Source organism: Lampris incognitus, chromosome 3, assembly GCF_029633865.1.
Source record: "Lampris incognitus isolate fLamInc1 chromosome 3, fLamInc1.hap2, whole genome shotgun sequence".
Lineage (NCBI taxonomy): Eukaryota > Metazoa > Chordata > Actinopteri > Lampriformes > Lampridae > Lampris > Lampris incognitus.
In genome coordinates, this window is record NC_079213.1 from 7186533 (window position 1) to 7206339 (window position 19807).

A 19807-nucleotide genomic window follows, 5' to 3' on the forward strand; every position below is an offset into this window, starting at 1 on the left:
CTCCCCACGGCCAGTGATAACGTTGCCGCGGTAACCGACATAACGTCCGACGCAACCTGTGGCTCGAACACAGGCAAGCTCGCTTTTGCTGAGTGACGTCACACATCCCCCAGAATTCACAACTACGGCTCGTGTTAACCGGTCGGTCACGCGGATCGCAGGCCCGGAACTGCTCTGGTGTGCCGGGAGTCGGGACAGGCACAGGACAAGGGGGAGGGGAGTGGCTGAGAGAGCCATCGGGTTCTGTGGGGGGGGGGGGGCGGCCCCTACAGGGCTGCCGAGCCACCTCAACGGCGTGACCCACGTCCAGGTAAGCTGGTTTAAGACGGTCCACACAGACCCGAGCGGGTTAGCCCCCCCCCCATGTCTAGGAGAAATCTTTTGGCCCCGGCTTCCAGTATCTGATAAGGACCACCACAGGGTGGCGTATTGTGGCCCCTGATGATCTGTAAGTCAGGTGGAAGTGGTAACCCGTGGGATGAGGTGGGGTCAGGAAATGCGCGGGCAGCATCAAGGACAGAGGAGCGTTGGTCTTCCGCCGACCAGGGGACGGTTTTAGTAGGGACGAAGTCTCCTGGGACATGTAGTGGCTGGCCAAACATGGCTGGCTCGGTGGAGGATGAGTGGAGGTCTGCCGGTGGCACCGGGCCCCAGCATCGCCCGTGGAACTCGGTCAACCTGAGTCTTCCTGCAGAATGGCTTTGAGGGAACCCTTCAGTGAGCGGTGGAAACGCTCACGGAGCCTGTTGGCCTGTGGGTGGTAAGCTGCGGTGCGGTGGAGAGAAACGCCCAAACCCTGACAGATAGAAGACCAAAGTCAGAGGTGAACTGGGGCCCCCCCGGTCTGAGGACGGGTCTGAAGGGACACCATAATGGGCAACCCAAGTGCCAATGAAAGCGCGTGCCACATCAGCCATAGTCATGGATGACAGTGGAACTGCCGCTGGCCACCTTGAGGTTCTATTGACCGACCATGGTTAAAAGGCGAGCGAAACCCCTGGGAGAAGGGACAGGGCCCACAAGATCTACATGAGCATGGTCAAAACGCCGTTCCGGGACTGTAAAGCGCTTCAATGGGGCACTAATGTGGTGATGGACCTTTATGCATTGACAGTCGACGCAGGTCTCAGCCCATTCGCGGACATCTTCTTCACGCAATGCCAATCAAACTTAGCTGCAATTAGACACTGTGTGGGTTTCCTGCCCGGGTGCGCGAGGCCGTGGATTGAATCAAAAACTTGCCGTCTCCAGCACTGAGGAAACCTGTGAGGCAGAGATGTCACAGATCAGTGCAGCCCCTGCCTCCAAGAAAGGTACGTCAGCCAGCTATAGGTCTGTAGCCTCTGTCCTGAGGGCCAGGAGCCCCGGGTCCAAAACCTGGTCCATGGCAACACGCACTTAGTCAATTCCCAGGTGGATGGTCTCAGTTAGAGGACGGGCGAGACAGCCAACCAACGGGTTGTTTCCCAGCTAAGTGTTGAATGTCTGTGGTGAACTCAGAGATAAACTTAAGGTGGCATTGTTGCTGGGCTGACCACGGTTCAGACGACTTGGACATGACAAATGTTAATGGCTTGTGGTCCACATATGCCGTGAAATGGCGAGCCTCTAAGAGAATGTAAAATGTGACGAATGGCCAGATCGAGGGCTAAGAGCTCACCTCAAAAGTGCTATACTTGAATTCACTAGGTCGGAGCTGTCTGAGGTGTGTGCAGGGGCACTTCACAGTGTGCGACCCGAAACAGCCTAATTGTTTTTAACATCTTGTGTGTGTGTGTGTCTGTGTGAAGATATATGTCAGAGATTCGTTGATGTGAACTATGGGACGTTTGTGGAGTTCTTTGCACTCTTATGTGTGATAACGCTACCTCTGGGCATTTTCTCCTGCCATGGCGTGGTTGGATACCGTGGCGTGACCGAGAGAGTTGCTCTCAGCCACGAGCTTCTTCTTTCTCTGTGGACTTCGACAGGAGGCGTTGTGCCAGCGAGCATCCCAGGGAGCTGTACAGACTGGATAAAAAGACTAACTGTCAAAAAAGAGGGAGAATGGGGGGAATATGCTGGAGACTCAAGAATTTTAACCTCGATGATCACTGCAGGCTTGCTCCACGGCCAACAATTCTGCTCTCCAGTGTGCAGTCTATCAGACACAAGGTAGAGGAGCGGAAAGCGTGGGCCAAATTCAAACGTGAAATGAAGGAAACTTCTTGCCTTTACTGAAACAAGGTTCGGTGACTCAGACCTGGATGAGGACCTGACAATAAGTCGGTTTCGTAGCCCACTTTGACTGGACCGGTCTCCGGAGATTAGCAAGAAGAGTTGAAGAGGGGAGTGTGTTTTTACATCAACCAAAGGTACTGTAACACCGTCGTGGTCCGGGAGTGGATATGGACCCCCGATATTGAACTGTTGAAAGTCTCACTCTGCCCTTACTACTTGAACTACGTGAATTACAACAGCTGTTTTTCCACGATTGTGTACATACATCTGCAAGCCAATGCATCTGCTGCTGCACAGCTGATTGCTGATACAACGCAAAGGCTAGATTCAATCTGCCTGGGTGCCCCCAAATTTATCCTAGGGGGTTTTATTCACTCTAGATTAAACAAGACTTTGAGGATGTATGAACAGTATGTGAACTTGTGCTACCACACAAAAAACACTATGATTGACCTTTGTTATGGTTCAGTGAGTGGTGCTTGCAAATCTTTGCCCATGCCTTCCTTTGGTGTGTCCTATCACAATATTGTGTACCTTACTTACGCCCACAAACCCTCCATCAGGGCGACTCGAGTGTGTGGAGAAAACAGTAAAGACCCGGTCAGAGGACAGTGTCTCCTCTCATCAAGCATGCTTCGACTGCACAGACTGACAATGTTTTTATGATGCTTATGATGACATTAATGAATTTTCTGACGCTGTCTCATCATATGTCAATCACATTCTCTGTCAACTCAGTCATCCCAACTAAGAAGGTTGTTACTTACCTCAAATAACAAACTCACTGAAGAGCTTAAATTAAATTATCAGCAAAAAGAAAATTGTTTTTTATTCTGGTGATCCTCTGGAGAAAAAGGTTGTCTCCAGAGAAGTGAGGGATGAAATAAGGAAGGCCAAAATGATGTATAGGAAAAAGATAGGAATGCACTATAGCAGTGGTGACCTTCGAGCAGCCTGGCAAGGGATCAAAGTAATGGCCTCCATTAATCAATATGCAAGAGACCAAGACATTCATCAGTGTAAATGGAGTGGAGGATGCTGACTTGCCCAACACTTTCAACTCATTTTTCTCTCGCTTTGAAAGGTCTGATGTCTCTGATAATGTTTCCATGCTGAGAGGGTCTCTTGTACATCAGAATGGTATTGCGATATCCGAGGAATGTGTCATAGCCCTATTCAAGTGGATGAACATAAGAAAGGCTGCTGGCCCCGATGCCATCTGTGGGCGCTGTTGTGCCAACCAGCTCAGTGAGGTCTTGACTAAACTCTTCCAGATGTGTGTCAAACATTGCCAGATACCTGCAACCTGGAAAACAGCCATTGTGATACCCATTCCAAAATGAAAAGTCCCAAGGAGCTAGATGAGTTCAGAGCACCTACATCCCTTGGGATGAAACATTTTGAGAAGATTTTAAAAGATGAGGTTGTCTCCTTAATTGATAGCAAACTAGACCCCTTGCACTTTTCTTATCAAGCTGGAAAAGGTGTGGAGGATGCAAAACTCCCCATCCTTCACAGAGTGTATAAGCATCTTGAGAAACCCAAATCTCATGTGAAACTTTTATTTGCTGATTTATCTTCAGCTTTTAAGAAGATGCCGCCTCATATTTTGATTGACCGACTTGCTTCTTATTTTAAATGACCAAGTCAACTTTGAATGTTGCGTTTAGATTTTTTTAAGGGACAGAATCCAGCAGGTTTTAGTGAATGGACATATGTCCAACACCGAGGTCTCAAATACGGGTTCACCCCAGGGTTTTGTCCTGTCCCCCCTGCTTTTTATCATGTACACAGACAGCTACAGGACTTCTCAAGAGGGCAGCTATCTTGTGAAATTCTCTGACGACACTGCCCTGTTGTCTCTTCTCCAGGGCTCAGAGTCAGATCATGGTTGTGGCCTAGCAGTCTTTGTTAAATGGTGCGATGATAACTTCCTCGACCTTAACATATCAAAAACGAAGGAACTAATCATTGATTTTAGGAAAAATAGTGACAAACCAAAAGTTGGTATTTAACTAGTACTTAAACACACAAGTCTTTATGCATGATCAATAATCCAGGTAAGAAAACCAAGATCAAATCATCACTCATCTAAGTGACCTCTTCAGTCTCGATGAAACGTTTCTCTCTCAATAAACATTGTGTCCAGATGAACTGATTCAACTTTCTTTGATTAAACGCACAAACTGCACTGTAGCGTAAGCGGAAGGGTCCCTGGCCAGCACAAAATCCCAGGTGAAACGTTGCCCATCAAAACAGGAGTAGAGTGCGTTTATCAAAAGCGGGGGTTGTGCTACCATTAGCTGCCTCCAGGGCGGGTCCTTTTGTGTCGGTGGTAGTGTCGACCAGATATAGAGTCAGCAATGAACAGCAACCCTTTGGCAAGGTCGGCACCCATTGTTGCTAACGAGTGGCGGCCACTCCGTTTCCCAGCTGACTGAATTTTCACGGTGGCACACACTTTTTAGCCTTTGAACCAAATTCCCCATGGTAATAACACAAACCTGCAGGTTTCTGAGGTAGATGGGCAGCATGGATATTGGCTGGCTGAGATGGAGATGCCATGTTGGTGGAGGCAGTGGAGGGTAAGGCGACAGCAAAACACTTTATACTTGAGGAAAAAAAAGTATCAGCCTCATTAGCTAGCAGACGTAGGTCAGTGGTGTTGCTATTTGCCAAGGGCAGTCGAACCTTTTCTGGGAACTGCTGCATAAAAATGTCCCTGAAGTGGAAGCATGGCCTGTGATCCCCCAGCAGAGAGAGCATGTGGTCCATCAACGCTGAAAGCTTGCTCTTTGCCAAGCCCAGGGAGAGAGAGGAGTTTATGTGCACATTCTGTTTCCATCAGATCAGAAGTGTCCTTAAGGTGATTTTTCAATGCTGTATATTTGTTAAGAGCAGCTGGGTGCTCTATCAAACTCACCACTTGTGTGGCCGTGGAGCTGCTGAGGGAAGCAACCACGTAGAAATATTTGGTGCCCTCCACTGTTCTCTCCCTGAGAGCAAACTGTGCTGCAGCCTATATGAACCATGTGGCAGCATTTTTTCCCCTCAAAATTCTGGCAATTTCAGCACTACTGCGTTGGTTGATATACTGTATGTTCTAGAACTCCGAAGACATCCAAGAGTGAATAGGGGTCACCAGTGTAGAAGAGGAGAGGTTGACGAGAGCATGGAGAGGTGGAGGTATGCACTGGAGAGAAGAAGAATGAAAGTCAGTAGGAGCAATAAGGAATACATATGCGTGACTGAGAGGGAGGACAGTGGAATGGTGAGGATATAAGGAGTAGAGGTGATGAAGGCGTATGAGTTTAAATGCTTGGGGTCAACTGTCCAAAGTAACGGGGAGTGCAGAAGAGAGATGAAGAAGAGAGTGCAGGCAGGGTGGAGTGGGTGGAGAAGAGTGTCAGGAGTGATTTGCGACAGAAGGGTACCAGCAGAGTTATAGGGAAGGTTTACAAGATGGTTGTGAGACCAGCTATGTTATATGGCCTGGAGACAGTGACACTGATGAAAAGACAGGAGGTGGAGCTGGAGGTGGCAGAGTTGAAGATGATAAGATTTTCATTGGGCGTGACGAAGACGGACAGGATTAGGAACGAGTATAGTATTAGAGGGACAGCTCAGGTTGGACGGTTTGGAGACAAAGCAAGAGAGGCGAGATTGAGATGGTTTGGACATGTGTGGAGGAGAGATGCTGGGTATATTGGGAGAAGGATGCTAAATATGGAGCTGCCAGGGAAAAGGAAAAGAGGAAGGCCAAAGAGGAGGTTTATGGGTGTGGTGAGAGAGGACATGCAGGTGGCTGGTGTGACAGAGGAAGATGCAGAGGACATGAAGAGATGGAAACGGATGATCTGCTGTGGCGACCCCTAACAGGAGCAGCCAAAAGTAGTAGCAGTAGTGTGGAAGAGGAGAGAAAAGTGACTACACATGTTCAAAGATTTATACGAGTGGAGGACTGACGTATCTTTTCACACGCAACTCAGCAGGAACCAGAAAAGGTACACACGCTGCACGTTATCATTTTCCCATGGCCAGTGACAAAGCTACTAGTGAACTCTAGACTCTCTTTTGGTGAGTGACCACTTCATAATTGTCTTTAGGATGTTACTGGACGCAGTTATACGATTTCATCCGACCTTCTGACAAATCAAAACAACGACTATTTTAACTCCACAAATGAGGTCATTAAGCAAAGCACTATGATTTGGCTACTCATTTTGCAGACACTTTTATCCAGAGGGACTTACAAAAGAGTCAGTGATTAGCAGATACATTCGAATGACACTAATTAATTATATCATTACTATGAGTACATATCAAGTTCATTTAATCCAAGTATGCTTTTAGATCATCAGTAGACGGTGAATGGGAGAAATAAAATATAATGTAGATTTACATGGCTACTTATCGTTATGACAGACATATCAGTGCAATGCGAGCGTAAAATGTCAAGTGCAGGTAAGAAAGGCACGAGAATAGCAATGTTAATAATGGTGTCAATAAGTAAGGGCACAATAGTAGTAGCCCACCCCAGATATCTGGGAAGTGCCACTGCACAGTTTACAAATCTTGCTTAGAGACCATGTAAGGATTAAGGTAAGTCTTGAAGAGAAAAGGATTTGCGTCTTTATTTAAGTAAACGGGTCAGTCACTCGATGGAGGCCGAGAGTTTGGTTCACCATTCTGGGGCCAGGTCGGAGAAAATTCAAAGACTTTAGACTTAAAGCATTAACAGGCTACTCTTTCAGTCAGTCTACCAAGGCATGTTAATACACTTATTCTAAAAATTAAGCAATATAGGGCCAATAAAGATTATGTCAGTTTTGGTAAGACAGCATCAACATCTTGCGGGGGTCAAGATTTGAAGTCAAGCATACTTTTTTTTTTGAAGTCAAGCATACTGTAACATCCTGAGACTATTAAGGAATAATGCAATTATTACACATTATAGTGTCGATGATGATACATGCCTATTTTTGCATAAAAACCCCACAGTGGCCTAGACTCAAACTCGTTAAGAGTAGCCTATTTATCAGATGTGTGTTTGCTGCTGATTTTTGATGTAAATGTTTTCATTACATCAAACCAAGATCTTGAGCAGAGGGGAGGCATTCCCTTGCTCTCATTATCACTGTTTCTTAACCAGTGTTTCTCAACCCAGTCCTCAAGGACCCCCTATCCTGCATATTTTCTTTGCAACCCTGAATAGGTACCTGTTTGTAGTTATTCAACCAATCAGCAATGACATTTGTCAGACGTTGCACACCTTGCATAATTAAGTGCTGCGAGATGATTGGTACAAGCAGGACTACCTATGCAGGGTTACAATGAAAATCTGCAGGATAGGGGGGTCCTTGAGGACTGGGTTGAGAAACACCAGATATCAGAATGCGATGTTTGGGGTTTTCTGACTGTAGAGTTAGCCATCTGAAAACCACACTCTTCCTATTTGCACTTTACGTATTTTTTTTTAGACAGGTTCCCAAATTACACGAAGTTGCCAGTCGCGCAAGTTGACCGGCGGCAGGGCCTCGTCGACTTTCTTCCTCTGGGTTTTTTTTTTTTAATTTGCCGTTTGGCAAACAACTTTCCGGCGCACTACCGCCACCGCTGGAACCGGAGTATAAATCGAGGAACAGCTATGGCCGACCCAAAAATGTACGATAAAATACAGAAAACGCGTTTCATACCCTGCGTATCGATTTTACAGCTCTTACGACCTCTAATGAGGAATTGACGGGCAAATCCCCTGAGGATTTTCCCAAACTATTGCACCCCCCCACCACCATCGCCTTTGTATCCCACAATGCACCGCGTTGGTTTGTTGGATCCTGGATCATGGACGAAAGCGGTAAGCGAAAAACCCCGAGTGGCCGCCTGTAGCCCAACAAATTTAGGCTATTTATTTTCATCGCGCATCCTATTAGTTACATGTAAAAGTTTAATTGGCAAACTGTGTACATCCGACTATTATGTTATCGTACCCAACCTCCGACAAGCAGCGTCAACACTGGCGTTTCCTTGGGTCAGCTAGCTGGCTAATGCTAACGCACAGCTAGTATCAGTTAGCTAACAAATCGTAGCCGATGATCAATCAGTGATTCAAACTATCGATAGAGCACATTGCCTTTATCAGAAGTGAAAGTGTAAAGAGGGTAACGATTAAAATAGAAGCGGGTAAATGTAAAATAGAAAAAAAAACCGAAACCCAAATAATCCCGAGAGTATGTATGAAATGGTAATGAAATAGAATGATGTGATCTGGACCTAAATGTCATTAGAAAGTGCAAACAAAATCAACACTGCATAACCACTGCCTAAACCGTATTTGTAATAATGGCTATTGTTTACTCAAGTTCACCAGCCGCCCCCCCCCTCTATTTTCAGGTGTTTTGATATGAAAACATGTTGGTATATGGGCCTAGGATGGTAGAGCTGAATGGCCTCATGATAAATTCAACAAAAAAATCAGACCACATCACATGGCCATTTTAAGGAATTAAATCTGTGCTTTTCTCTGGGGAAAAACGCGCTTTACCATCAGCCCCCCCCCCCCCCCCCCCGATTTCCCACGGATATACAGGAGCATCAAAGACGCCCACACCCATGTGACGTAGGCGACACACATGGGGTCCACTAGTAAAATATGAGTCAAATAGACAAGCCGGTCTACACACCAACTAAACTCTGTGTGTAGACTTGTTAGATGCTGGGCTGTGGCATTTTACTATAGCACTTCCACCTTCAGCCCCTCTACACCACCATCAGTTTTCATCTTTTTTAAGTGTGAGTAGGTGGACATAGTGTAAAAATAAGTACCTACTTTTTAATGTCATTACTTATTGCATTTCAGAATTGGATAGCTGCTAAATCTAAATTCAATTTAATCTTTTTTCCCCATCACATGCTCATCATAGACTGCATTTAATTTTAAACACAGCACAGAAGTGTGGAAACAAAGAATAACACGCACTCTGAGATGTGTCCTGTGGTCTTGTTTCGGCAGATAATGATCTTCAGGGAAGTGATGGCTCTGGGAGTTTGGGTGGGCCAGATGTCCGCAGACGAATCCCCATCAAACTCATATCCAAACAGCCCTTAAGGACCAAACCACAGCCCCGGACTCAGAGACCAGCTAGTAGGCCATCCAAACCTCAGGCTGGAGAGGAGGGTATGTTTTTATTTACTCACAGCACAAAATTGGACAAGATTTGTTTATAATTTATCTTATTAATGATGGTGTTGATATGATAGTGGGCCATTCCACCATCTGTTAAGATCTAGTTTCAATCAAATTGAAAGGAAATGCGCACAACTTCACGAAGCCCAATGGATAGCATGTTTGTATTTCAAATGTTATAGTTTTATTTGGATTTTTTTTCACAAGTGGCATGAAATGGCACTTCTTATCAGAGTGAAATGAAAAGTGGGATGATATTCAACGTAGGTTACTATTTAGACTCATTCAAATCTTTAATGCTCAGCACCTGCACCTCCGATTCACATTCCTCTGGGTTTCTTAGCAATTCTGTTCTTGTATAATGCTAAACTCTAGTGTACATAATGAAATGTGGATTTTAACAATTTTACTAATGGACTTTCAAGGGCCTCCTGCAGTCTTTCAACCCACCCCAGTTTTAGGAAAGACTTGGGGCTCAAATATCCTCCTTAATATCTCTGTTTTTATAGAGGGCTTTGGCTTTAAGCAAGAAGAGAGGTTTGACTTCGGTTCCAAGGCTGGTGATGTTTTTGCAAGTCAAAGAAGATTCCCCCAGCAGCTCTACTGGGACTATAAGGTACATTGACTATGTTTCCATCCAAGTTTTGTTCAGTTTCTCAGCGCTTCAGCCTCTTAGTAGTCTGATGAAGTAAATCATGCTAACATTACTACAACCAGCACCACTCAACCTCGGTACAGGCACAGGTGACTCAGGTGCTGTCAGAAGTTGGGCTCGTTCTAATACGTTTTGTTTTTTTTGGAGGGAGGGGGGATTGTTCTTCTCTTCGTGTTGGTCGAACGCAAACAAAGACACAATTTCTTTGATTGCTCAAAGATGATGAAACTGAAGAGAATTAATTGTGATGCACTGTGAGAATAACTGCTTCAATTGTTTTATAGGTTATGATAGGTTTTGTTGTAGTAATACGTCTTGTTTTGTTAATGGAATTGTTCAAAAATTGCATGAGGTGTGAAAGGAAACTAACATGAAACACTAAGAGTTATAATTTATTCAGTGTGTTTGTTTCTTTATGCCTGTGTTGCCATGTTGGCCAAATAATACTTTAAAGGAGGTTGTGTTATGTGGTGTCAGGAGATAGAAATGTGCCGTCATGAGATAAATCACAATGGGAAATCTTCGAGGGGACCCGAGTCTTGTGTTTCCGTTTGCCTGTGTTTCTATAGAAAGTAATTCCCGTGTTGAACTCTTGACGCTTGCTAGAATTAGTTTTCCCTACTGTATGCAAAAGTTTTTCTATAGGTTGATTGTCTTTAAACACCAAGGGGCTAATCATTTAAGACTTCTTTGTTTTGCTGAAAACTATCAAGACACTGAGCTCTTTGGAGACCATTTCCTTTGACTTCCGTATCAAGGTATTCTCTCCAATATATGTCTATACAAGATATTTTAATCCTCAGCCCATCTGTTTTGTGTGTTATTTCGTGATTATTGAGTTTTTACAGGCAATTTCCATGACAGAGGCCACTTAGATTTGTGATTGGGGTGTAATTGAATTATTTGGCCAGGTAAAAAAATATTTCTGGCGTGTAAATGTTTTCATCCATCTTCCACTTTAGCAGGTAAGCCTAGGGAATATAAAGCCTCTTGCCTGTTAATGAGCTTGAAAATAGCCAGACAATTGACAAAGGCAGAACTACTTGCCTTATCAATTACAGCCAAAATAGGCTAATAATTCTGTTGTCTTCTGAATCTATTAGTCAGAGGTTGTGGTGTTTAATGACAGTTGCAAGGGTAGAGGGGAGGTATGCGATTCGCCATACCATCTTACATTAAAGGGTCTGGTTTAAATTTCCTGTGGTAACAGCTATGCTTCCTAAGTGACCTTGAACAAGGCCCTAAATCCTTAGTGGTTGTGTCCCTGTTGCTGACCCTGACTTATGATGTCCCTGTAGAAGAAGGCAATTGAAAAGATGAACATCAGAATCTCACAAGAAAGGATGGTTATTTGTAGTGTTGACCTGTCTCCCAACAGTTGAATTTGATTGGCGAGAAGGATGAAGTACCTGTTCACTTCTGTGATAAATGTGGCCTTCCTATTCAGCTGTATGGACGGATGGTACGTATGTCCCAGACTAAATTTTAGCATCTTTGCCCAAGAGCTGCTCAAAGAAAATGCCACCATTAATCTTTCCCCACTTAATTCCTCAGATCCCATGCAAACATGTCTTCTGCTATGACTGCGCTTTGCTTCATGAGAAGAAGGGAGACAAGATGTGCCCAGGGTATGTGCTGTCTTTTTTTAAATGCCCTTAATTTTTAAACATTATTTTTTGGGAGTTTTTTTGCCTCAGTAGAAAGGAGAGTGGTGAAAAACATGGGTTGAGGAAGAGGGGATGACATGCAGCCAGGACTGAGGCCGGGTTTGAACTCTGGATGATACAGTTAAGTCTGCAACCATGTGTGAAGATGTTCAAAGTCTTTTAAGTGGTGGGGTGTCAAACAACATCAAAAATACTCTGACCTGGATTGTGTTTTGAGAGGCAGAAATCACGAGGAGCTGGGAAGGACGATGGCGACAGATGTACTCTTACACACACACACCCCTGCTTCAGAGATGTTCATTCCCTCTTCACATAGATGGCCTCTTTGACTGCCCGTTCCAGCGTTCCTTCCTGTCAAGGATGTGCACATCTTCATCCTTGGACCAGTGGCCACTGGCCTGTAGATGGGTGTAGATTGCAAAGTCCTGGCCTGACCCGTTAGCTCTTCTGTGTTGTGCCATCTTCTTGGCCAGTGTCTGTTTGGTTTCCCTGATGTACAAGTCATGGCAATCCTCCCGGCACTTAACAGCGTACACTATATTGCTCTGTTTGTGTCAGGGAACCTGATCCTTGGGGTGGACCAATTTCTGGCGCAGTGTGTTTTGGGGTTTGAAAGCAAAAGACACACAGTGTTGGGAAAATGTGCATCTCGGCTGTTCTGACACTCCTGCCACATACAATCACCACTGGTTTATGCTTATGCAGCTGTTGTCCTTCTCCTCTCTTCGACTGGCTGGTGCACTGTTTAGATGTCTTCCTGTCTTTGACAAACACTCAGGACAACCACACTTAACCAGGGCCTGTTCTAGTGGGATTTCTCCCCTTCCCCAGCTGCTGTGTCAGTGGGGAGGTTGTCAGCTCAGTGGTACAGCGTCCTGATGACTCCTAGTTTGTGCTCCAGTGGATGATGAGAGTCAAACCTTAAATACTGATCAGTATGTGTTGGTTTACGGTAAACTTCAACAATCAAAGGTCTCCCATCACCAAATACAATTTCACGGTCTAAGAAGGCTAACCGGTCATTTTTCACATCCTCCTTGGTGAACTTGTCCACATGGTTAATGTGGTCGGTGAAATGTGGTACATCCCCGAGATTTAATTTTAACTCGGGTGTCGTCCGCAAATCTGAACCGGTGGCGAGGTGGTGTCCCTGGATAGCCCTCTTTTCCACTTCCTCCATATACAAGTTGGCCACTATAGTTGAGACTGGGGAACCCGTAGTACACCAATGCTTCTGCCTATAGTACTGCCCCCTGTATGTGACGTACGTGGATTGAAGACACAGCTTCAGGAGCAGACACACTTGGTCAGTGTTAAGGGTGGGGTCGTTTTGTAATTTCATACGGACTACCTCCACTACTTCATCAACATGAGTGCACATGAAGAGAGACGTAACATCATAAGAGACCATTGTTTCATCCCCTCCCATAATGATGTCCCTCACCTTATCCACAAAATCCAGTGTTCTGAATGTGATGTTCATTACTGCCTACCAGCAGGTTAAGAATAGATGCCAGAAACTTGGAGTTGTTGTAGGTCGCTGAGTTAATCATACAAACAATAGGTCATAATGGCACATCCTGTTTATGTAGCTTAGGTAAACCATACAGACTAGGTGTAGCTTCCTCTGGGTATAATCTATGGTACAAAATTCTGTCAATAGCATTGTCCTGTTCTAACGGCTTCAGACAACATGTCACCTTTTTCTTGTAACCACTGCCTGGATCTCATTTCAGGGGCTCATAAATTTCTCACGATAGTCTGTCTGGTTTAATACCACAATGCATCTGCCTTTGTGTGCCGAAAGGATGATGTTATTGTCCTTACTGAAGCCGTGAGTGCATTCCTGTCATCTGATGTTGTTGGCTGATGTTGGACAGCGGCGCCTTTGCATTGCTGAGGCAGGCTGAAACTTTCGTTCACAGTTGCTCCACTTCCAGGTCCATGATGTTGTTTTTATGGATCGCTGATTCCGTGGCTGTGAACAGTTCTACTAGCGGGATTTGCCTCGGCATGACTGCAAAATTCAGCCCCTTAGCAAGGATGTCTTTCTCCGCCTGGGTGAGTTGTCTGTCGGACAGATTCTTCACCCACTTGTCCACATCGCTGGTGTGTGTCTGGTGTCCATCTCGCCGTCTGCTGTTGAGGGCGCGTCCGTTGTCTGTCGATGTCTCGTGTACAGCAAGTAGGTCGAAGTTCTCTTGCTGCATGGTTTTCAACTTTCCGTGTTGTGCTAAACAAGCCTTCTCCATGAACTCAATCACTTGTTGGAAAGTGGTCTCATCTAGACGCAGCGTTGAGTCTCTGTTGGATCTGTTCTTCTTTGGCTTTCAAAGTGCCGATGGTAAAATTAGTTTGTCTCACCCGTTTGTTCAACAGCTGGCTCCGGGCCTTCTGGAGGATCTTGTTAGTTCGGTGGCCCTTGACCAAAGATTTCTTTTGCAGGCTCTTAGGCGTAATCCCGCTCTGTCTGCACCTGAGGCTGAATCTCAGGTGGTTCCTGTAGTCTGCCATATTATGGTTTGCCCTTTACTCACGTACAAGTTTAAGGCAGTCCTCGCCGAAATGAGTCAAAATGTCTTTATGCATGCTCAATAATGGAGGTAAGGTGGGGATACCTGCAGTCAGCTGAGACTGAAGAGGTCGTATAGATGAGTGATGAAATGTTTCTCTCTCAGTAAACGCTGTGTCCAGATGAACTGATTCTTCTGTGATTTTCTTACATGGTCTTCATTGAAAGGGGAGAAAATTATCATTTACTCAAACAAAATTATTCTTTTTGTGAAAGTCACATCATGGGTTACCATTGAAATTCAGATTTTTAATAACTTTTTATACTCAACTTGTTCTATAAGCTGGAATCAGTGGTCAGTTTTTAAATAGTTGGAGGAAATATGTTTTGTATTGAAAACCTTGCAATCTATATGTGAAAAAAAAACCAAACCTTTTAACCTAAAGAATTAAACACAGAAATTTTAATGAATATACAAGTTGCACTTTGGAAATAAACATTTTGTCTACGGTCTATGCATGTGCGTTTCTGCTGCTGCTATGTACTAGTAATAGTGTGTGTTTTTCTGTCCAGTCTCACACTCTACAACTGCACAGATCCGGTGCAGCGCATTGAGCAGTGCCAGCGAGGTGCCCTCTACATGTGTAGCATCGTGCAGGGCTGCAAGCGCACGTACCTGTCCCAGCGTGACCTACAAGCGCACGTCAACCACCGGCACATGAGAGCAGCTAAGTCCTCTGGTGGACGCCCGGAGCCCGTGCACCTGCCCCAAGCATCTGAGGTCCCTGACCGCTTCCGCGTGCCCCCGCCTCACCTCCCCAAAAACCATGTGCACATGCAGACACAGCTCCAGCACGGGGGTCACGATCCCTATGGCCAGCCGCCGCCAGGCTCTCACGATGCCCCGCCCCAAGCCTCAGCTCTCAGCCGCATCGCCACGGTGACCACACGTAAACACAGCAACCTCATCACCGTGCCCATCCAGGACGACTCATCATCCTCCCGGGACCCCCTCCCGGCTGGGCCAGGCCCTGCTCAGCCTTCTCACCATCATCCTGGGGAGTACCCCAGCCAGCCACCCGTAGTGTCCCATTCCCACCACATGATGGCACCACCTCAGCAGCACTATGGCCCCCCACCCCCTCCTCCCCCACCAATTAACCATCCGATGCAGCACCCTCCGCAGGGCTCTGGGACGCCACACATGGTGTACAACCAGGCGCCTCCTCCTCCCATGTCCTCAGCTCCCCCTCCAATCACCCCTCCACCAGGGCACATTATGGGCCAGATGCCCCCCTACATGAACCACCCACCCCCAGGACCTCCGCCCCAGCACAGTGGCCCCCCAGTCAGTGCCCCCCCACCCCACCACTATAACCCTAACTCCATGCAGCAGTTCTCTGAAGACCAGGGTACCCTAAGCCCCCCATTTAGCCAGCCAGGGGGGCTCAGTCCTGGGATGTGGCCGGCCCCGAGAGGTCCCCCTCCTCCACGCATGCAGGGCCCCCCACCCCAGGGGCAGATGCCCGGACCACACCACCCTGACCAGGCCCGTTACAGGCCATATTACCAGTAACACCAAGTAGGTGAACGGGCAGTGGTTTAACTGTGTCAGTCTAATCCATACCACTCGTCTAAACAATGTGATAGTGAAACCTCAGGGTTAGAGGAAGTAGGACTGTCGTTTTGATAAAACTGCTCTGTTGCAAATGTGTGTGGGGGGACATTTGAGTTACCTGTAACGAACTTGGTCATGAATACGCTTTAGACTCTCAGACGAGGAGGAGAAATTTTCCTTTTTTTTTTTTTTTAAATAGCTCATAGTGAATATTTCTGTATATATGTCAACTGATTTCACGCGTATGTACATCGAAAGAGGTCGACTGTGTTCCAATAAATTTTCAACAAAAGATCTCTAATCTCACCCTTGCTTCATACACGTATGTGAAAGATGACTCCAGAGGTATGTGGTCCCTGACAGCAGAACTTTTTAATACTTTAACGTTTTGGGCTACGGACAAAAGCTATGTTTTGTGATGTTAGAGAGAATATATTTTACAAGATGTTCAGTCAAGCAGGATGGAAATGAAAGATGGAGTCTGCATCCCTAAATAACCACAGCGCTTAGAAAAAGAATGACAAAGCCGTCTCGGGTCGATATTACGAGAGCTAAAACCAGACCACAGAAACTTCCTGTCACTACTACAGACAACTGTCCAGCATAATACCTGTTCTGACTTAATGTCCTGTTACGAGTCCATCTTAAAATCTTTTATTTAAGATAGTCTTCTGGGTGTGTATGGGTTTTTTTTGTGTTTTTCCATTAAATTCATTCCACTTATGTTTCAATCAAGTATTTTTGTACCCGATGGTTTTTTCTGAGAGCTGTCATGAGGGTTGTTTGGGACTAATATTTAAAAATTGGACTCTCTTGTGTCAGACTGGTCAAGGATTTAACATGAACCCCATGACTTAAACCCATTTTACTGATGCAAAGCATTTTATGAAGAGCATCTGATAAACATAATTGTGATACAATGGACATTGTAGTTGTAAACAGTGATTTTATTGGAAAAATATTAACTTTTTTTTTTAAATATTTACTCAACTACACAATTTGTGAAAAGGTAACGTGAACGCTCCCAAAGTTTTTTGTTTTTTTTTCTTCTCCCCAACTGCATCTGTCCTGGTCGCTGCTCCACCCCCTCTGCCGATCCGGGGAGGGCTGCAGACTACCACATGCCTCCTCCGACACATGCGGAGTCACCAGCCACTTCTTTTCACCTGAGAGTGAGGAGTTTCACCAGGGGGACATAGCACGTGGGAGGATCACGCTATTCCCCCCAGTTCCCCCTCCCCCTCTGAACAGACGCCCTGACCGACCAGAGGAAGCGCTAGTGCAGCGACCAGGGCGCATACCCACATCCAGCTTCCCACCCGCAGACACGGCCAGTTGTGTCTGTAGGGACGCTCGACCGAGCCGGACGTAACACGGGGATTCGAACCCTTAAAGTTAGTGATGGCACAAATTTGAAATAACTTTTACAGAATGGATTCTATGGATGTGTTGAAAATAGTGTTTTGTTTTGGGTTTGTTTTTTTTACAAAACACTCGTGTGCACACACACACACCATCAGAAAAACACCAAACATGTATGAAAATGAACCTGGTGGTAGCGAAGAGTAGACTTACACGGTATCTTTTTCATATTGTAATCTGGTCGGCTTGTGACAGCAGCAGAGCATCCATCCGACAGCTCCTGGAAACTGTTGTTCCTTTATAGTTTGATATCTGAAAAGTGGAAAAAAAGTTACACTTTTAATATTGGTCTCGTGTCGGAATACAATAAAGTAAAACAACTACAAGATCTGTAAACACGTAGTCTTCGTCACATGCATTCAGACACGTGAGAGATGCACACATCAAATGTGACAGTTGTTATTTACACCACCCTGGTTTGTAAGATTTGGCAGAAACCTACTGAAATTGCTTAGATCACAAATAGTGGAGGGTGATATGTTAAATATGATCACAGGGACTTTTCTACGATGTCAATAAATACTACGGTATCTGCTTGCATATGCAAAAAATAACGTGTTAAAGAATCCAGCTGAGGTTCGTCACATTGAACTGTTTGGTGATGTAAAGTGTAATATCAAACGAAAAATAGTTTTCATTTAATACTCCCTCAAATATTTATATTTCACACCATCATGTGAGAAATTTTGGGTTATAAATTCTCTCTCATCTGTTCAACAAAACTATCATGATGTGAAAGTATCCACATTTCATCCTGATGTAAGTGAAAGACAAACGATGATACTCAATTATTGCCCAGTGCTATCTAAACCTGCAAGGAATCTTCTTTTTTTTTTTGTGGCTTTTCTCCATTTTTCTCCCCAGTTGTACTTTGCCAATCACCCCACTCTTCCGAGCTGTCTCGGTCGCTGCTCCACCCCCTCTCCCGATCCGGGGAGGGCTGCAGACTACCGCTTGTCTCCGAGACGTGGAGTCACCAGTCGCTTCCTTTCACCTGACAGTGAGGAGTTTCGCCAGGGCGACGTAGCGCGTAGGAGGATCATGCTGTTCCCCCCAGTTCCCCCTCCCCCCCCCGAAAAGGCGCCTCGACCGATCAGAGGAGGCGCTAGTTCACCTTTCCTTTTAACAACACTCAATAAGCGTTTGGGAACTGAGGACACTAAATGTTGAAGCTTTGTAGGTGGAATTCTTTCCCATTCTTGCTTGATGTACGACTTCAGTTGCTCAACAGTCCGGCGTCTCTGTTGTCGTATTTTGCGCTTCATAATGTGCCACACATTTTCAATGGGGGACAGGTCTGGACTGCAGGCAGGCCAGTCCAGTACCCGCACTCTTTTACTACGAAGCCCCGCTGTTGTAACACGTTCAGAATGTGGCTTGGCATTGTCTTGCTGAAATAAGCAGGGACGTCCCAGAAAAAGACGTCGCTTGGATGGCAGCATATGTTGCTCCAAAACCTGTATGTACCTTTCAGCATTAATGGTGCCTTCACAGATGTGCATGTTACCCATGATGCCATGGGCACTAACACACCCCCATACCATCACAGATGCTGGCTTTTGAACTTTGCATTGATAACAATCTAGATGGTCCTTTTCCTCTTTAGCCCGGAGGACACGACGTCCATGATTTCCAAAAACAATTTGAAATGTGGACTCGTCAGACCACAACACACTTTTCCACTTTGCATCAGTCCATCTCAGATGAGCTGGGGCCCAGAGAAGCCGGTGGTGTTTCTGGGTGGTGTTGATATCTGGCTTTCACTCTGCATGGTGGAGTTTTAACTTGCACTTGTAGATGTAGCGACCAACTGTGTTAACTGACGATGGTTTTCCCAAGTGTCCCTGAGCCCACGTGGTAATATCCTTTACAAAATGATGTCGGTTTTTAATGCAGTGCCGTCTGAGGGGTCGAAGGTCATGGGCATTCTATGTTGGTTTTCGGCCTTGCCGCTTACATGCAGAGATTTCTCCGGATTCTCTGAATCTTGTGATGATATTATGGACTGTAGATGATGAAATCCCTAAATTCCTTGCAATTGTACGTTGAGAAACATTGTTCTCAAACTGTTGGACTATTTGCTCACACAGTTGTTCACAAAGTGGTGACCCTCGCCCCATCCTTGCTTGTGAACGACTGAGCCTTTCGGGGATGCTCCTTTTATACCCAATCATGACACTCACCTGTTTCCAATGAACCTGTTCACCTGTGGAATGTTCCAAGCAGGTGTTTTTTGAGCATTCCTCAACTTTCCCAGTATTTTGTTGCCCCTTTCCCAGCTTCTTTGGAACGTGTTACAGGCATTAAATTCAAAATGAGTGAATATTTGTAAAAAAACAATAAAGTTTATCAGTTTGAACATTAAATATCTTGTCTTTGTAGTGTATTCAACTGAATATAGGTCGAAAAGGATTTGCAAATCATTGTGTTCTGTTTTTATTCACGTTTTACACAACGTCCCAACTTCATTGGAATTGGGATTTGTATATACAATCATATACTTACATACACTTTCATACATGCAATC

The 19807-nt window shown here is 45.4% G+C and overlaps 1 protein-coding gene across 1 annotated transcript; it reads left to right on the forward strand.

Annotated features, from left to right (window-relative positions):
* The first annotated feature begins 8030 nt into the window (after positions 1-8030).
* cbll1 (Cbl proto-oncogene-like 1, E3 ubiquitin protein ligase) lies at positions 8031-16905 on the forward strand. Its single transcript, XM_056277080.1, has 6 exons — positions 8031-8077; positions 9233-9397; positions 9916-10022; positions 11440-11523; positions 11616-11689; positions 14814-16905. The coding sequence occupies exons 1-6, from the start codon at positions 8065-8067 to the stop codon at positions 15814-15816; spliced, it is 1446 nt and encodes a 481-aa protein (XP_056133055.1). The 5' UTR covers positions 8031-8064; the 3' UTR covers positions 15817-16905.
* The last annotated feature ends 2902 nt before the right edge of the window (positions 16906-19807 follow it).